Source organism: Monodon monoceros, unplaced genomic scaffold, assembly GCF_005190385.1.
Source record: "Monodon monoceros isolate NGI ecotype Baffin Bay Population unplaced genomic scaffold, NGI_Narwhal_1 Super_Scaffold_20, whole genome shotgun sequence".
Lineage (NCBI taxonomy): Eukaryota > Metazoa > Chordata > Mammalia > Artiodactyla > Monodontidae > Monodon > Monodon monoceros.
Window position 1 is genome coordinate 73,543,324 of NW_021703777.1, and position 19,018 is coordinate 73,562,341.

At 39.0% G+C, this 19,018-nt stretch overlaps 1 protein-coding gene across 3 annotated transcripts in view; it reads left to right on the forward strand.

Annotated features, from left to right (window-relative positions):
• Nucleotides 1-14,105: 14,105 nt before the first annotated feature.
• RFC1 (replication factor C subunit 1) overlaps nt 14,106-19,018 on the forward strand; it is an 83,108-nt gene continuing 78,195 nt past the window's right edge. For all 3 annotated transcript variants that reach the window (XM_029234604.1, XM_029234602.1, XM_029234603.1), the window contains exon 1: nt 14,106-14,247. In XM_029234604.1, the coding sequence (XP_029090437.1) occupies nt 14,245-14,247 (3 nt within the window). In that variant the 5' untranslated portion in view covers nt 14,106-14,244. The remainder of the gene's footprint in view (nt 14,248-19,018) is intronic.

Consider the following 19,018-nt stretch of genomic DNA (forward strand, 5'->3'; position numbering starts at 1 on the left):
TTGAGTTCAACTGGTCAAGCCAAAGGAAAAATGTTGCAAGAGAAAATTAGGGAAAAGGTAAAAAGAAAGAAATGATGGTAATTGAGTGGAAAAAAAATTACCCTAATTTAATATATGTATTGATTGATAGCCAGAAGAAAAACTACATGTTAATAGTCTCCTAAGCTGTCATTTTGTAGCTTAGTCATTAGGAAAATGTTTGGGGTTGTTTCATTTGCTATTAGATCTCGTTTTATGTTCGTTACCGTTCCTGAGGTCTCCCCATTTTAGTTTTCTAGGATTGACAGTCTTATTTTATAAATTAGTCATGTGCGTTGTCATACTTGACTTTCCTACATCCTTCAACTTCATTGTCAAAGTTTTATACTGGTGGGGGTGTCTGTATGGTTTCTTTAGTGTATCTTGAAACCTGTATTTGGACAACGTAACTTGGGCTTGATGATCATTAGAGCAGCTCGTATAAGTATGCAACTTACTTTTCCACCAAAGAACTGTCAACAGCTACCAGCTTTTCTCTGATGCACCTGTTGGCTTTCCTCGATTGATTTCTGAGAACTTGAGTTAATACTGAATTTAATCAGAATTTCTGATTAAAGGACTTTTTGCTTCATTTTGTTTTTTTAAATAAAACACTCTGACCGGTATAGAATAATAATAAAAAAAGAATCAAAGAAAAAACACATATGAAGAAATTTTATGATGACAATGACTTAATACTGAGATTAAAAATTTCTAAATATTTATGAAAACAGACTATGAATTCATGAAGTATTTATCATGACTTAGTGAATCAGGATAGGGCATCATCTTTCCTAAACAATTATCAAATATTTATTCAATATTTTACTCATAAAATGACCCGTCTTAGGTCCTAGGAGAGAACAATATATATGTCCCTGCCCTCAAAGAGTATACAGTTTAGTCAAGGAAAAAACATAATAAAAACCATAAAATGTCTAAGAATATAAATAACGTCTGCCAAGTACCAGGTTAAGTGGGACAGGTATACACACTCTAGGAATTCTACATTCAAAACATCACTTCATAATGCTTTGTACAAATGACAGAATTTTACAGCTGGAAGGGTCTTTAGAGATCATCTAGGTCAGCCCTTTATTTTATAGATGAGCGTTTTGAGACCAAGATATTAGAGGCCAGAATTCATCATTTAATCATTCATCTATTCATTCAACAAATCTTTGTTGACTGTCTCCTATGGATCAAGCACTTTTCTGGAGGCTGGAATTTAAAACTGAAGATGTCACAGTATTCATAAATCTTATAGATTTGTGGCCACCTGTAGAGGAAAGGCCGGCTGGACACTCTATTCCCTACTCTATATTCAATGCTGTGGAAGGGAGAGCACACATTTTGGTGTTTAGCTGGCGTCCTCTGCCACAGGAGAGTGCTCTGATCAGATCCGCACTCTAGGAGAATCACTCTGGCAGGGAGTGGGTAATCCTGGGGGCAGGGAGATTGGTTAAGAGGCTGTTCTGTTAACCTGAGTGAAAAATGATTTGGCTTGAACAAAGGTAGTAGTAGTGTAGGTGGCGAGAAAGAGACAAGTTCAATAACTAGTTAGAAGGGCTTCCCTGGTGGTGCAGTGGTTAAGAATCCGCCTGCCAATGCAGGGAACACGGCTTCGAGCCGTGGTCCGGGAAGATCCCGCATGCTGCGGAGCGACTGGGCCCATGCGTCACAACTACTGAGCCTGTGTGCTAGAGCCTGCGAGCCACAACTACTGAGCCCGCGTGCCACAACTACTGAAGCCCATGAGCCTGGAGCCCGTGCTCTGCAACAGGAGAGGCCACCTCAATGAGAAGCCCAAGCACCACAACGAAGAGTAGCCTCCACTTGCCGCAACTAGAGAAAGACCGCGCGCAGCCGCGAAGACCCAACGCAGCCAAAAAAAAAAATATATATATATCGACAGGCCGCAATAATCAATTGGATGTTGAGACTGAGTTTAGGAGAAGAAGGAGCCAATGGTGACCCAGAATTCTGATTTGGGCAACTGGGTAAAACAGAATACAGAAGACTTTGGAAAGAAGATGGTGTTTCAAACATTTTGAGTTTGAGGTATGAGATATCTGATGACCAGGTAATATTTGAGACTAAAGTTTGAGGAAAGATTTTTTTCTGAAGGTATAGATGTGTGCATTATCAGTATATAGACAATAGTTGAAGTTTCAGAAATAAATGGAGATGCATCACACAAAAAGAAGTGAAAAAGTAGTTTTTCTCAAGTCTTTAAAAACATTTTTATTGTGGTAAAATATATGTAACATGAAATTTACCATTTTAACCATTTTTAAATGTACAGCTCAGTGACCTTAAGTGCATTCACATTGTTGTGCCACCATCACCATCATCCATCTCCAGCATTCGGTCATCTTCCCAAACTGAAACTCTGTACACATTCAACAATAACTCCCCATTTTCCCCTCCCCTGAGCCTCCAGCAATCAGCAATCTACTTTCTGCATCTATATGAATTTGACTTCTCCAGGTATCTCACATAAATAGAATCACACAATACCTGTCCTTTTGTGTTTGTCTTATTTCACTTAGCATTATGTTTTCATAATTGTTCATCCACTTGTAACATGTGTCAGAATTTAATTCTCTTCTAAGGCTGAACAATATTCCATTGCGTGGCTATACCACATTTTGTTTATCCATTCATCTATTGATGAACATTTGGGTTGCTTCTAGCTTTTGCTTATTGTGAATAACGCTGCTATGAACGCGAGTATATAAATACCTGTTAGAGTCCCTGCCTTCAGTTCTTTGGAGTGTATACCTAGAAGTGGAACTGCTGGATCATATGGAAATTCTATGTTTAATTTTTTGAGGAATTACTGTACTGTTTTCCACATTTTCAATTTTTGCTATGCGTCAGAATCACCTCTTGAGTTTTAAAAAATACATATGCTCAATCTCCACCCCTGGAGACTGATTCAGAAGATCTGAATACATATCTGACTTCCGTTTCTTTTTAGAATTCAAATTCTTTAAAATACTAGAAACAAATTATTAAGAGGTGATTTTAAAAGAGTAAAAATAAAAGAATATGGAGTAAAAAGCTGAAGTCCCCCCTGTTAACATTTGGAGTCTATTTTGCTTCATTTTGTTTTTTTAAATAAAACACTCTGATAAACACACACACATACACACACACTTTTTGTACTTTTAAAAACCATAAATATGATCACACACCATACACGGTATACTACAACATGCTCTATTTTCTTTTTTTAAAAAATAAATTTATTTTCTTTTATTTATTTTTGGCTGAGTTGTGTCTTCGTTACTGTGCACGTGCTTTCTCTAGTTGCAGCGAGAGGGGGCTACCCTTCGCTGTGGTGCGCGGGCTTCCCACTGTGGTGGCCTCTCCCGCTGCGGAGCACGGGCTCTAAGTGTGCAGCCTTCATCAGTTGTGGCTCGCGGGCTCTAGAGCGCAGGCTCAGTAGTTGTGGTGCACGGGCTTAGTTGCTCCGCGGCATGTGGTATCTTCCCAGACCAGTGCTGAAACCCAGTCCCTTGCATTGGCAGGTGGATTCTCAACCACTGTGCCACCAGGGAAGCCGTCTATTTTCTTAATAATTTATTGTGAAACTCTTTCTATGTCAGTACACATGAATCTAGCTCAATGGTTTTCAACAGATGCATAATATTCCATGGCATATATGCACCTATATATTTTATTTATTTAACTATTTACAAACTGGTAAACATATAAGTTTTTCTATTTTTTCTATTACAAACAGTTCTGCAATTAATAACCTTGAATCCATAACTTTGCATATGTGGGAGATACAAGAGATTGCTAAAACTGGAATTGTTGGGTTAAAGAGTATGTACATTTTCTGTGTTCAGGGATATTTCCCAACTGCCTTCAGAAAGACAGTAGATACTTTCAAGCTCCTACCATTAGTGCATGAGGGCCATTTTCCCCTATTTTCCTCAGTATTGGGTACTATCAATAGTTCTCTTTTTTCTCAATATGGTACAAAAATGTCATTTCATTTTTGTATTCATTTGGGTTTCTCTGATTACTAATATTTTCATATTTTTATTGGTCCTTTGAATTTCTTCTTCTGTGAGTTACCTTTTCATCTCCTTTGTTTACTTTCTTATTTTTTCTTTTTCTAAAGAATTAGAGGAGGAAGCTCATTATATATAAAGTATTAAATCCCTTGTCGTATGTATATGTTGCAAATATTTTCTCCCAACGATCTAAGTCTTTTTAAAAACAGCTTTATTGAGATATAATCCCCATACCATACAATTCATCCACTAAAAATATACAATTCAACAGTTTTTAGTATATTCAGAATTGTGCAACCATTACCACAATCGATTTCAGAATATTACTGAACTTTGCTTTAAAATATTTACATGTGCAAAAGGCTTTCACTTTGTACAATCAAATTATTCATTTCCTTTTGGGTTTCTGGGCTAGGAAAGCGGTCCCCACTCCAAAATTGTAAAGATATTCTCCTATATATTGTTTTTAGTCCTTTTATAGTTTTGTTTTTCATGCGTGATCTTCTTAAAATTAATTTTTATTTTTATTAAGGTATTTACTCCCATGTCCCCTCCCCTATTTTCAACTCTGTAGCTGTTTGTCTAGAATTTGTACGTCACCGCATTTGTATTTTGCATAATACTCAGGTACTGCTATCTGTCAATTCATTAGTTTTAGACTATCTATTGATGTCCTTTCATGGTAGATAAAGATTTAAGTTTCTGGTATCACCGTTTTCTGTTGGTTAAAAAAATTACCTTATTGTTAAATTGATATCTAGAGTTTACATTATTTTTTACATAAATATAATTCATTGCAGAGTACTGTAGTATACTATGATTATGTTCTCTCTCTTTCTTTTTGTTTTTCTTATAGGTTAATAATTGCCTTGTTTTTCATTTGCTTAGTTGTCTGTACCTATTGCCAATTTCCCACACCTGCCAATAGCTCTTAGTACAAGGTCAATCTCTTCTATTACTAGCTTCAATCTTTTTTCTTGGAGTTATTCCTCCTGCAGACCTTTGTTCCCCTCTATCTACTGATGCTCTGGGCCTGCACCATTTTGCCTCTTTGTCATTTTGGGACTTCCCTTTGCTGACAACTTAGGAATTCCTTTACCTTTCCTAGTTTGGATTCCATTACATGAATCTCATTCTTTCATTTTTCCTGGTTTATTCCCTCCTTGTCATGGAGTAAATGTCCCAGTAGCTTTGTCCAGAGGGCACAGTGATGACAGCTCTTGATACGCTTGTCTCCTAAGTGACACTGCTGCAGTCCGGACCGCTTGCCCTCTCTCTACATCTGGGGCACACCTGGGGATTCCCCTCCCTTTTCTTTTTTCTGTGCTAGATTGCCTTTTTCTTTACCTGATATCTTCCTTTTCGTTTGCCCCCTTATTTTGATGAAGCACATTTTCTAGTAGTTTCCTGAAAAAAAGATACAGAGGGAATACATTTTGGAGGGCGGGAGGGGGGATTACATGTCTTCCACCCCCCCCCCACATTTGTTTGGTTGTTTGGCTGGTTTTAGACTTCTAGGTTGGGGATCATTTTCATATAAACTTTCGAAAGGAGACAGAGGTGATGCTTCCTGTGATGGTAGAAGCTGATGGGCCACTTCTAGTACCACTAGTAGTTGAAGCAGCCAGCTCCACATTCCCCGGACTGACTCCAAATTCCTAAGGGTGGGAGGCCTTGGCAGTGGCAGGGGTCATGAAAGCAGCAAGAGTAGTTGCAGTTTCCAAGTGTGACCTTTGATGAAGCCAAAAGTCTAGCGATGGTGTCTGGCTTCATTTCTTAAACCTCTGCCTCTCCAACATATTAAGTACTAAATTCCTGTAAAAAACCAAAACAATACTCTTTTCTGAATGAAATATCCAGAGTGATTTCTGCTTCCTATACTGTTGGTCAATAGATGAAATGTTCGTCTCTGTGATTATGTCTGTAAATACTCCATACGTAGCTGTTCTGTATTCTGAATCGCTAGTTATTGGGAACCTAAGCCTGTTTTTTGTTGTTTTTTGCTGACTCTCACTCGTGGTGCTGGTGTTTGGTCGTCTTTGATTGTGAGTAGTGGCTTTGCCGTGGTGAGGAGGTGAACTATACAGACAGTTGAGGGAAGAGCACTCGGCAGACAGTGAGTAGAGAGTGGAAAGTGCTTGAAGCAGACGCATGTCTGGCACCTTCAAGAAATAATGAAGAGGTCAGTGTGGCTGAGGTGGAATGACTGAGAGTAGTAGGCAGTAAGTATAGAGAGGTAATAGGGCCAGACGGTGCAGGGGAACAGGGAGGAATTTGTCTTATACCCTTAATGAGAAGAGGAGCATTAGAGAGTTTTCAGCAGAGAGTGACACAATCTAACTCACATTTGAAAAGAATCAGTCTGGATGCTGGGTTCAGAGTGTACTGTGAGGGGAACAAAAGCTGAATCAGGGCAATCAGTCAAGAGATGATAACCAGGTGAGAGCTGATGGTGGCTTGGACCTGCATGGTACTGGTAGATGTAGTGAGATTTGTTAGGTTCTCGTTATGTTTTTTTGTTTGTTTGTTTGTTTTTGTTTTTGTTTTTTGTTTTTTTTTTTTTGCGGTACGCGGGCCTCTCACTGTTGTGGCCTCTCCCGTTGCGGAGCACAGGCTCCGGATGCGCAGGCTCAGCGGCCATGGCTCACGGGCCCAGCCACTCCGCGGCACGTGGGATCCTCCCGGACCGGGGCACGAACCCGCGCCCCCTGCATCGGCAGGCGGACTCTCAACCACTGCGCCACCAGGGAAGCCCAATAAATGATCTTCTTAAAAATTTCATTAAGCTTCATAGTCATGTTATACATTACTTGGACATAAATACAAATTTTCTAATTTCTTTGTTCATGACTATTTCTTTCATTCCAAGTCTAAAAGACATCTCAGATTTAACATGTCCAAAAAACAAATTCTTGTTTCCTACCTCCAATCCTGTTTGTTTAACAGCACAGCCATCTACTTTGGGGTCATCTTTTTTTTTTCTTTTTACTTAAAAATAGTTATAGGAAAGTTGCAAAAAGAGTACAGAGAGTACAGAAGTACGCATCCTTCACTCAGTTTTGCTTCATATTAACTTATAATCACTTGCAACGATCAAAACTGGGATACTATGCTATGCTACTATTTACTAAAGTACGGATCTTATTCAAATTTTACCTTAATTCCTTCTAATGTCCTCTCTGTCCAGGAAGCCATATTGCATTTAGTTACTGTGTATTTTATTTATTTATTTTATTTATTTACTTTTGGCTGTGTTGGGTCTTCGTTGCTGCGCACGGGCTTTCTCTAGTTGCAGTGAGCGGGGGGCTACTCTTCGTTGCGGTGCGTGGGCTTCTCATTGCAGTGGCTTCTCTTGTTGCGGAGCATGGGCTCTAGGCACGTGAGCTTCAGTAGTTGTGGCACGTGGGCTCAGTAGTTGTGGCTTGCAGGCTCTAGAGCATAGGCTCAGTAGTTGTGGTGCACGGGCTTAGTTGCCCTGCGGCATGTGGGATCTTCCGGGACCAGGGCTCGAACCCGTGTCCCCTGCATTGGCAGGTGGATTCTCAACCACTGCGCTACCAGGGAAGTCCCCTATTGTGTATTTTTAGTCCTTTCCAATCTGTGACAGTTCCTCCATCTTTCATGACCTTGCTTTCATGACCCTTCATAACTGTTGCTGAATCCTGGTCAGTTAATTTGTAGAAGGTCTCTCAGTTTTGGTCTGTTTAATGTTTCCCCATGATCAGATTTAGATTATGCACCCATGGTGCAAGAAGGGAAAAGAGGTGAAATTCAACTATAGTAATGGTTTCAACATACAGTAATGTTACGTTTTTGCAAATCATATTCTTAGACTAAAATAAACATTTTCTGAAAAATGTCTAGGGAATCCCAGGTATTAGTGATACTCTGTATTTACCAGTTATAACGCTTCCCACCATCCCAGAGCTAATGATATTTATAGAAAGCCATCAAACCAGGTAATATTTTAAAATAGAGTCCAAAGCACTTGACTTTGTCTTAAAGCAAGGTTAGCTCTTCCTGTAGGAAGTAGCAATTTAAATGCATACATTAAAAGTATTGTTTACATCCTTTTTGTGGCAATGAATCATACTTCATATGAATAAGATTTTGCTGTATATTTTACGGAAGATGAGAATTTATGGGAATTCCTTTTTCATGCGTCTTTTCTATTCTGACTTGTGTTCATTTACAAGATTTTTTTTTAACCTCTAATATACACTACTCTGTATAAACAGTGATTACATTCAATTCTGTTTAAACTGCATGTTGAGAAAGATGACCCGTGAGATTTCCATGGAAGTTCAAAAATGTTTTTATTGCAAACTTTGTTGAAATATGAATAATAATTCTAGGTGTGTCTTATTATAGAAGCTCAGATTCTCAAGAGTCTTAAAGGTCTATAATATCCAAGTATGTGGTCATTCTTACTATAGCAGCAGTTCTCAAATAACTTATTGTAGTTTCCTTTATTTGCTATGCTTCACATTATTCCTATGAAACAACAAAAAATTCTAGAATTACTTTGATTTGTAGGACTTGGAGAATGAAAGATTATCTTAATCGTAAAATCTACTATAGCTACAAAATACTGTTGGCATTCCTGTTACTCTGTCTATAAACACCTTTAAAATTGCCAATGAATATTTTAGGGAATTAATTCACAATTTGAGATACATTACATATATAATCAAATGTGCATGTCAATAGTAAAGTTATATGCTTTTTGTTAAATTTACTTTTTTAAATGTAAATGTTTCTTCTAACTTAAGTGAAGAGACTGATTTATTAATGTAACAAACTTTATTATTTGTAAAATATCATCAGTCAAGTTTATATAAATTTAGATTACTTAAGAATAATCATATTAATGATTGATCATATTAATATGATTAATATAATCTTAATTCATCCAAGAATTAAGATAAATGACATAGTGCCTAATTTCTTAAGTCCACTTTAATGGTGACAGATTATGACTTAATGATTCTGTTCATAAATGGATTACAAGGTCAACATCATTCTTCTGGATCTCTGCAGGTATCACAAACACAGAAAAGGACAAGCTGCCTAACAGATTGTTTTCTATAAGGAAAATGTTCCAATAAACCCTGACAAAGCAGGACATGCTAATATTTATCTAGAGGGCAGAAAGTCACATTTGTTGTTGCACAGTGAAAATTCGATTGATTTCTGCTGATTTATAAAAGTCTATGTGAAAGACAATGTAACTATTGTGCTCTTGAAAAGCATTTCCAAGTGTCTCCAAGTAAAGAGTTATTCCCATCACACAGATAAGTTAACTAAGGCACAGGCATTAACGCTGAGAATTTATACTGCCCTTTGCAATTGTTTTTCACTTATATATGGCAGTAGTTAGTTAGATTATAAAGAATGACCAAAAGTCAAGTCATGCACTCTCTAACACACAGCTTTTGAGTCATTTTGGGGAGGGCAATGATTTAACTCCCTGTACATGTTATGGAAAGAGAAACAATTATTATTCGCTTAATCCAACTATTCACACATTTAGAAACATACTAGTAGAGATGTCACTGTCAATATTCTAACTTTTCAGGTAAAGAGTTCTTCAGGGAATGTCAACAATTCTTCTACCAGTGATATATTCCTAAGTGGAGGAGGGGAAGAGATCCCTAACTTTCACAAAATTGGCTTTGTTTGAAGCCCTTTCTTTTAAGGATTAAGAGAAGGCCAGTGAGCATCAGGTGATCAGATCCAATACATAATATATCCCTTAAGATGGGTCTTCTCTGTGATAGGTCTCAAACCATTATTAAAAGAAAAAAATATTTTTAAAAATATTTTAGGCTTTTAAAGATGCCCTTAATTCTGGAAACTGCAGTATTTATTCAATATCTGTGTTATGTTACCAGTGTTACTCTACAAATGAATTATTGGTCTTATTTATTCATCAGCTGGTTTCAGAAACATTTATACCAAGAAGAGCTGAACTAAGAAAAGCATGACTAAGGAAAACATGAGCAGACAGTTTTTATGAAAATACTTTCAAGAAAACATGCAAGAATCTTTGTTAGCTAATGTTTACATCACCGATAAATGACTTTCTGGGCTTCTCTAAAAAAAACTATCTAAAAATCAACAGCCCTAGTTTGTTGTATTCTTTCTTTGTGTATCCTCAGTTTCTTAGAGACGCATTATTGTAGTCTTTCAGTTAATAGTGAGAGATGGGGAACTTCCCTGGTGGTCCAGTGGTTAAGACTCTGCACTTCCACTGCAGGGGGCACGGGTTCCATCGCTGGTCGGGGAATTAATACTGCTTGACACAGCCAAAAAAAACCCCCTGAGAGATGGGAGTAGTTATGACCTATTATCATTTTATTCTCATTGTCGAAGAAAGGCCACACAGAGATGGAAGGGACTGGTCTTTTGCCTGGAATAAATTCAAACTAGACACTGTTATAGATTAGTGCCCTGTAAAGGTTAAAATCCAGATGCAGTTATTATGCAGAAACAAACCTAACAGGAGACTCTGCTGCTCTCCTACAGACAAATTAAAAAAAAAATCATGTTTGGTAATGTTTTTAGCACTCTTCAAATTTCTCTGCCATGGGAAACAAATGAGTATCATATTTTGCCACAAAACACAGCAATCTTTTTTTTCCTTTTTTTGGCCATAAAATACAAAGTGTAAAATGATGGGATCATAGCAATCTTTTGGCTTGAAGTCTTATGAAGCCTTTCTTTATAGCACTTACCTTATCTGAAAGTACAGAATTTATTTTTGTCTACTTACTTATTTTTCTCTTTTCCTCAAAAATATGAACTTTAGGGAAGCTGGGACTGTCTGTCTTGTTTACTATGGTTTCCCAGCATGCACATAAAAAAGTGCCGACACACAGCAGATGTTCAATAAATATTTGTTGAATGATGCATCAAAATCACCACAGTGGAGAAAATAAGCATGAATATTCTGTTCCTGCTTATTTTTTGTTACACTTTGGGTTCTTTAAAACATTTCTGTTTATCTATTACTTTACAACAATCTACCCCAAACTTAGTACCTTAAAAGAACAATAATTTTATTATGCTCACACTACTGTGGGTCAGAGAATTTAGGCAAGCCTTGACTAGATGATTTTTCTACTCTACGTAGTGCTGACTGGGGTCACTTAGTGGAATTCCACTAGCAGCTGGTATGGTGGGTCCAAGATGGTTTCACTTACAAGCCTGGTACCTGGTGGAGATGGCTGTAAGCCTGGGCCCAACTGGCCCCTTCTCCTGCTTTACATGGTGGCTCAGGGCTTCAAGAGAGCAAGATGAGAGTTGCTGGTCCTCTTAAAGCTTACATTTGGAACCGTCATAGTATCATTTCCACCATATTCTTAGATCAAATCAGTCACAGGTCAGCCCACATTTGGGGAGAAGTATCAAAGCATATACAGCCATTTTAAATCTGGAACATTTAAAAAATTTTTTATTTTATTTATTTATTTATTTGTGGCTGTGTTGGGTCTTTGTTGCTGTGCATGGACTTTCTCTAGTTGCAGCGAGTGGGGGCTACTCCTCGCTGTGGTGCGCAGGCCTCTCACTGCGGCAGCCCCGCCTCTCGTGGAGTGCGGGTTCCAGGCGCCCGGACCCCAGCAGTTGTGGCACGCGGGCTCCATAGTTGTGGCTCGTGGGCTCAGTAGCTGTGGCTCGCGAGCTCAGTAGTTGTGGTGCACAGGCCTAGCCTCTCCGCGGCATGTGGGATCCTCCCTGACCAGGGCTCGAACCCATGTGCCCTGCATTGGCAGGCGGATTCCTAACCACTGCACCACCAGGGAAGTCCTGGTACATTTTTGAGATAGAATATTTCCAAGTAAATGTTCCTAAAGAGAGCTCCCCTGGCGGCGCAGTGGTTGAGAGTCCGCCTGCCGATGCAGGGGACACGGGTTCGTGCCCTGGTCTGGGAAGATCCTACATGCCGCAGAGCGGCTGTGCCCATGAGCCATGGCCGCTGAGCCTGCGCATCCGGAGCCTGTGCTGCGCAACGGGAGAGACCACAACAGTGAGAGGCCCGCGTACCGCAAAAAAAAAAAAAAAAAAATGTTCCTCAAGAAAACAATCCAATGCCACGGGGCAACTAAGCCCGTGCGCCACAATTACTGTGCTTTAGAGCCCACGCGCCACAACTACTGAAGCCTGTGGGCCTAGAACCCGTGCTCTGCAACAAGAGAAGCCACCGCAATGAGAAGCCCGCTCACTGCAGTGAAGAGTAGTCCCCGCTCACCGCAACTAGAGAAAACCCTGTGCAGCAACAAAGACCCAACGCAGCCAAAAATAAATAAATAAACAAACACACAAATAAATAAATTTATTGAGAAAAAAAGAAAACAATCCAACAAATTCAGTTCAGTATCTTTCTGGAAGTTATAGTCTTCTGACTTAATTCTCACCTGAATTCAAGGAAGGCTTCAAAATACTAAAAAAGGAATGCAAAAGTTAAAAGTAGTATAATGAAAAAGATATGTAAAACATTTAATATACATCTTATTTGCTTATTTATAACACAATGAACATTGTAAATTGGTTTAGGTTCTCTGAAGTTATAGGCAAAAAGTTATGTGATGTGTCTGCTATGTACAGTTTTCTGGGGAGTAGCTTCATAGCTTATTGATTTCTCAAAGGATCTAATGACTCCCCTCCTCCCCAATCAAGTATTTTCCTGAGTAAAATTATGGTGTAGATAAGTTCATTTTTGGAAACATCTCCCTTGATAATACCTAGCCTTGTGTAATAATAATGATAATAGCTGACTTAAAAAAGATTATTATCTGCTTATGTGCCAGGAGCAGTTTCATAACCTTATGAAGAACATAGTACTATTATCCTTGTTTTACAGTTGAGGAAACTTGAGGCATAGTAACTTGCCCATGGTTACACAATTAGCATGTGGTGGGGCTAGGAACCCTAGCATATTGGCTTCAGAGAGTCCCATGCAATGAGGCCCTGTTCATGAGCTATACTTTACTCCTTTGTAAATTGGGGATAATAATAGTAGCCAGTGTCATTGTGGGTATTAGATGAGTTAAACTGGGATAGTCCATAGCTGCATGCCTGGCACATACTACAGTGGGCAGTTAATAAATAGGAGCTCTCCATGCTTAGCCTCTGTTTTATTCCTGAAGACTTTGCTATCTTTCACTGTAGAGATATGGGTGTGATAAAATGCAAGATGGAACAGGGGGTGGGTGGATAAGGATTTGAAAGTCTAGGGCCAAAGCTGGAGATATTGCTCTTCCCATTAAACTCCTTAAGGCCTCATGTCTTCTCTTAAAATTGTATGCATATGTCACATGCTATTCCACAGTTCAGTTGCTTATCTATTAATATAAAACTTGTTTACTCCAAAGCTTTCGGGATCATTGTTCTTCTACGGAGAAGGTGTGCCTTGTTTATGCCTTGGTTTCACACACACCCCTTTGAGGGACTCAGCCACGCAGGTTTGGGAATTTGGAGGCCTAGATTCCCAGCTAGGACCCTTAGCTTGTTTGGGCCATATACTTTTCACTTATAAAATGGTGTGGGTAGTAATGACTATTTTATCAAAGTCCTTTTTGCCCCGGAATTATACAACATAAAATTGTCCTAAATGTGTTTTCAAACTGTGGGTCTCCACTTAAAAGTAGGCGAAAAGACCAATTCGATTGGTCAAACATTAAAAAAAAAAAATCCGGGTAAGTACTGTTTGGTGAAATTTTTGTTTCAGAATAGATATTAAAATGTAATATGTGAAACGTACACCTAAAAGGTGTCTTACTGCGGCTGGTAATAGAAACATTTTAAAGCTACATTTAAAGGAGGGCATTGCATTCTCTAAACGTGCCCGCCCTCGGGGGAAATCAATCTCAGAACCTCCCCACTTGACAGGCCCTTAGAGAAGCGGAAATCGCAAATCTCGGCGCGGTCCTGGGCCCCGCCTCTCCTCGCGATTGCCGCAGCCCGCGGGTCTCGGGGGCTGCACCTGGGCCCACGTGGCATCTCCCGCCTCCCGCCTCCCGGCCTGGGCCCACAGGAAACTGCGTACCTCGTGACGTCATCACAGGGCGCCGCTGCCTCGACCTCCTTCCACTTCGCGGGAGAAGTTGTTGGCGCGAATGGATCCCGAGCCGCGGTAACGGATTCCCCAGCCGGCCGGCCTGCCCGCCCGCGCCTTCTTCATCCGTGGGCTGCAATGGTGAGCCCCCGGGGGAGGCTATGCGGCCAGGGGGCTGGGGAGAGTTTGCAGGCTGGGCGTGGACCTGGCATTCCTGGCATGGAGGGTCGGGGAGGATCGCGATGCGTGGCTTCGGAGGAGAGCGAAGGCAAGAAAGGGGCCACAAACTAGGCACTGGTCTCACAGCTTTCCTTGCACCGCGGGCTTCAGCTCTCAGCCGCAGCCAGCGCTCAGGGCTCTTGGTGCTGCGCAGCAGTTTTAACTTTTTTCCACTCTTGGGGGAAGGGAGAAAGGAAGGGAGTAATGAAGGTGATTTTGGGGGCTCAGCGGTACAGTTGCTTTTCCTGTTCAGTGTTGCCTCGAACCTCGGTTTGAGTCCTGCCTAAAGCGTTGATTTCAGGCTTTGGGTCTCGAAGGAGAAGAATGTAACAGACTTTCCTTTCTAATGAAAAAGTTGTCTTAGGCCTTCAACTTTCATGATTAACAGCTCAGCGAAATGCTCATCACAGAGCCGTTTTGAAATCGATGGCATGGGAAGGATGTTTTATTTTGTTTAGATGAGTTCATAGAAATCAAAGGGATAACACGGTTTACCAGGAAAAAAACAAAACAAAAAACCTGGTAGAAACAGCTGTAATACATTTGACAGCTGTCATCGCTTATCACCTGATGTTAAAAGTAATCTTTAAAAAAAACCCCTCAGTGCATTATACCACCTCCCTATAATGATCAAAATTGCATTTTGGACTTCAGGCACTATGGTAATTGTGTAAACTTCATGAGATTTGGAGTCTTGAAGGTGAGAGTGAGGCAATGTTTTGGTCTTGCTCTCCCATTTAATGGTTAAGTGGTTCTGATTAAGTAAATATCTTAACTTTAACCTCTTAAATCCTCTGTTTCCTTACCTGTAAAAGGGGGGAAATATAGCTGCCTTAAGTGATTGTCTTGAGGATGAAACAAGATAATAAATGTAAAGCTTCTATTCTGTTTCCTGGCATGTGGTAGGAAATATACAACTACGTTACTAATGATCTAATTTTCTCAGGAAGGACTCTATGAAACATTACAAAGAGTTTTAAAGGACATCAAAGATGCCTCTGATGTTGTCAGTTATGGTGAACAACAGCTTATTTATTCAACTTTTGATTATTCAGTTACTTTAAATGATTGGTTCTTTCCCCTCTTAGTACTCCTGTTCATAGTGCATAGGAAAAATAAAGCCCTTCTCAGAAAAGAAGGGAAAAGGTTCTATAAAGTACATAAGAGTTTTGGATTATATTAGTGTTTAATTTAGTCCTTCTGTCTTGTAGTACAGAAATTAGCAGAATCCTAGACCAGAATTCTGTTCAACCTATGTTTATTGAACACCTATGCACAAGTTATATTGTACAGTAGTTCTTAACTTTTGCTTGGGTCACAGCTTTCTTTGATGTTGTGGTGAATGGTATGCAAGTTTTCTGCCCACAGAAATACATATGGATACATACACACCATTTTAGGGGATTCGCATATCTTCTGAAGCCCTTCTACAGGTGCAGGGTTAGCAACTCTTGCCCTGGGAGCTGCATCTTTTTCTCAAATCTTTTCCAATTAAAGTTATCAAAGGGATAAAATACTGTATATCCACAAAATGGAATACTACGCAACCATTAAAAAGGAGAAAACTTTATGCCCTGATGTGAAACAGTTGCCAAGATAAGTGAAAAAAGAAGGTGCAGGACAATATGTAAAGTATGCTACCACTTTATGTAGGAAAGGAGAGAAAAGAATATGCCTATTTTGCTTGAAGATGTGAAGGATACACAAGGAACTAACTGATAACATTTGTTGCCTCCAAAGATGGGAAATGTGTGTCTGAGAGGCACGGTGGGAGGGAGACTTTTTACCCATTTGAATTTTTGAACCATGTGAATATAATGTCTATTAAAGGAATCGAAATGAAATTAAAATAAACAGAATAAAAAGTAGCCATGTAAATGATTTGAATTGCTACGAGGATTTAATTATTTGCTCAAAATGTGAATAAAACTTGAAAGATGCCGTTTTTAAGAAATCAACATATATAATTCATTGGCTGGCATAGTTATTTATTGAAAATATGCATAAGTTTGAATTAAACATGCATGAGACTTAAGGGAAAGCCTTTTTGAAGAGCTGTCAAAGAGAGTCTGACTACATCTAAGCTGCTTCATTGCAGCATTCTCGGGGAGACCTTTCACATTGTAGTTTACTATGCAAATGCTCTCCCGGTGCAGTGTTGTCACCCTTTTATAATGTGTTGGGTTTTTGTTGCTGCGCGCGGGCTTTCTCTAGTTGTGGCGAGTGGGGGGCTACTCTTCGTTGTGGTGCGCGGGCTTCTCATTGCAGTGGCTTCTCTTGTTGCAGAGCATGGGCTCTAGGCACGCGGGCTTCAGTAGTTGTGGCACCTGGGCTCAGTAGCTGTGGCTTGTGGGCTCTAGAGCGCTGGCTCAGTAGTTGTGGTGCATGGGCTTAGTTGCTCCGCGGCATGTGGGATCTTCCCGGACCAGGGCTCGAACCCGTGTCCCCTGCATTGGCAGGCAGATTCTTAACCACTGCGCCACGAGGGATGTCCTGGAATTGTTTTCTTAATTTCACTTCTGGATTGTTCATTGCAAAAGTATAGAAATATAATTGGTTTTAGTATATTGATCTTGTGTCATGCAACCTTGGAGAACACATTTTGTAGTTCTAATAGTTTTTTAGTGAATTCCTTAGGATTTTCTCCATTTAAGATCATTTCATCGGCAAATGAAGATAATTTTTCTTCTTCCTGTCCAATCTAGGTGCCCCTTTTATAATTTATTTTTTGCCTAATTAGTTTTTTTTTTTTTTTTTTTGCCACAGTGTTGAATAGGAGTGGCAAGAAGGATCTGTCTTCTTCCTGACCTTAAGGGACTACATTCTAACAAATTACCTGTTGTTTTTAAAGTATAATATAATTTTAACTATTTTAAAATTAGTTCATTTCTCTCTTCTGTGCTGCTATCAATACACAATATTAGTCAGATGTATAATTTTGCATTTAAGTGGTTTTAAAGATAAAAGATTTTTACATTTGGATAGGTTTTGTGAAGTGTGTTGGTGATAATCAATTTCTGCTTGTGGATTTGGTGGAGGACTTAAAAATATTAATCAGAAATATTTATATTTCTTTACTTTCAAAATAGAGAAGTAAAGCCAAAATGTAATATTTTGGTAGCTACCCCACAGAGCACTGCAGTACTTATTTTGCATAAAATCCTGTACTTGTCAAAGTAAGTGAACACGGTGGCATGATTTGCTTTCTCTTTGCATTTTTGGTAGGCACAAACAACTTGTTGGTTGGTTGAGCCCATTAGCAGTGGAAAAAAGTTATAAGAGCTGTTTGGTTATACTTCAAAGTTGATATATATCAGCTTTTGTACTTTGACTTTTTAAAGTTAAAAGGTCATTATGATGGCTTACTTTGTGCAGGTTTAGGAGTATTTACTGCAAAAAAATTTTTTTCATCTCTATTAATAGATTTATAATCAACCAAGTTAGAAAATTCTAAAAAATGCATGATTTTTTTGAGTACCAGCGAGGTCTGGTACTTTGTCTTGACTTATGCATATTAAAATTGCATTTGGGTTGCCTGATAGGTGATGCTTCTCTTTAATAGTGTTGTAGAATTGTTAGTTACACCTTAGGGTAGGAGAGTGCAATAAATCTTTTTTTTTTTTTTTTTTGCTTACACTTAAGAGCATTTAAATTTCAAAACTTTTACTAGAAAATGCCTTGTCATTCACAGTTTTTTCATCTGTGAATTAAAGTTAAAGAATGTCATAGATTTGTTCTGTGGATTAAATTAATTTTTTAAAGTGTTTAAATCATTGTCTGGCACAGAGTAAGTCCTATTTAAGGGCTTGTTAAAAAAGTAAATAAATGAAGCCCTAAATCAGGGCACTGGCAACAGAAATAGAGGAAAGAAGACAGCAGTATTTGGGAGATTAGGTTGGGTTGGTTGATTAGGTGGAGGGTCAGAATGAGGAGGAAAAACAGTGCTCATTTTTCTGTTTTTGGTTAATGGTGGTGCTATGCATTGAGGAGGGAAATAAAGAGAGAGAAGCAAGCCTCCAAAATATGGGCTTAGTTTTGGACATTATGAGCTGGAGGCACCTTTGGGGCATTTGGTAGAGGTGGAGATGACAGACTATTGGCTACATGGATATGGAGCTCAGAGGTCTTGAGTCGAGACAAGATTTAGCAGGTAGCAGTGTGTTTTTAAGTGGTACTGACATTGAGATGGATGTGAGTTAGCTTGTGCAGTGTGAATATGTGAATCAGAAGTTTTTAACTTAGGGTTCATGGAGAGCCATTAATAGGCTTCAGGAAAAGGCCCTGAAGAAGAGGAAGTATTATACTAAAAGTGAAAGTGTTTTTGCTTTTTGTAGCCACAATATTGTAATATGACAAGAGAGTACTATATGATAGAAGTAATAATACACAATAAGTGTTAATACCCACTTAAAGTTTCTTAAAACAAAGTGCAATAGGTAAAGTGATGGCAAAAAATTAGTCTCAAATAAAGATTATTTTAATACACAATCTTTAAAAACAAATTTACCATGAATTTCATTTTACATAATTAAGAACGTCTCTTTCTGAGCCCAGGTGTGAAGGTCAGTGACCTTAGAAATAACCACTCATGTGTTCAGCCATTATTAATTAAGCATCTGCTTATCTGAGCTGTTGGCCCTGTACTTGAGATACAGAGGTGAGTAAGCTAGACAGGCCTGCTGTATGGAACTTA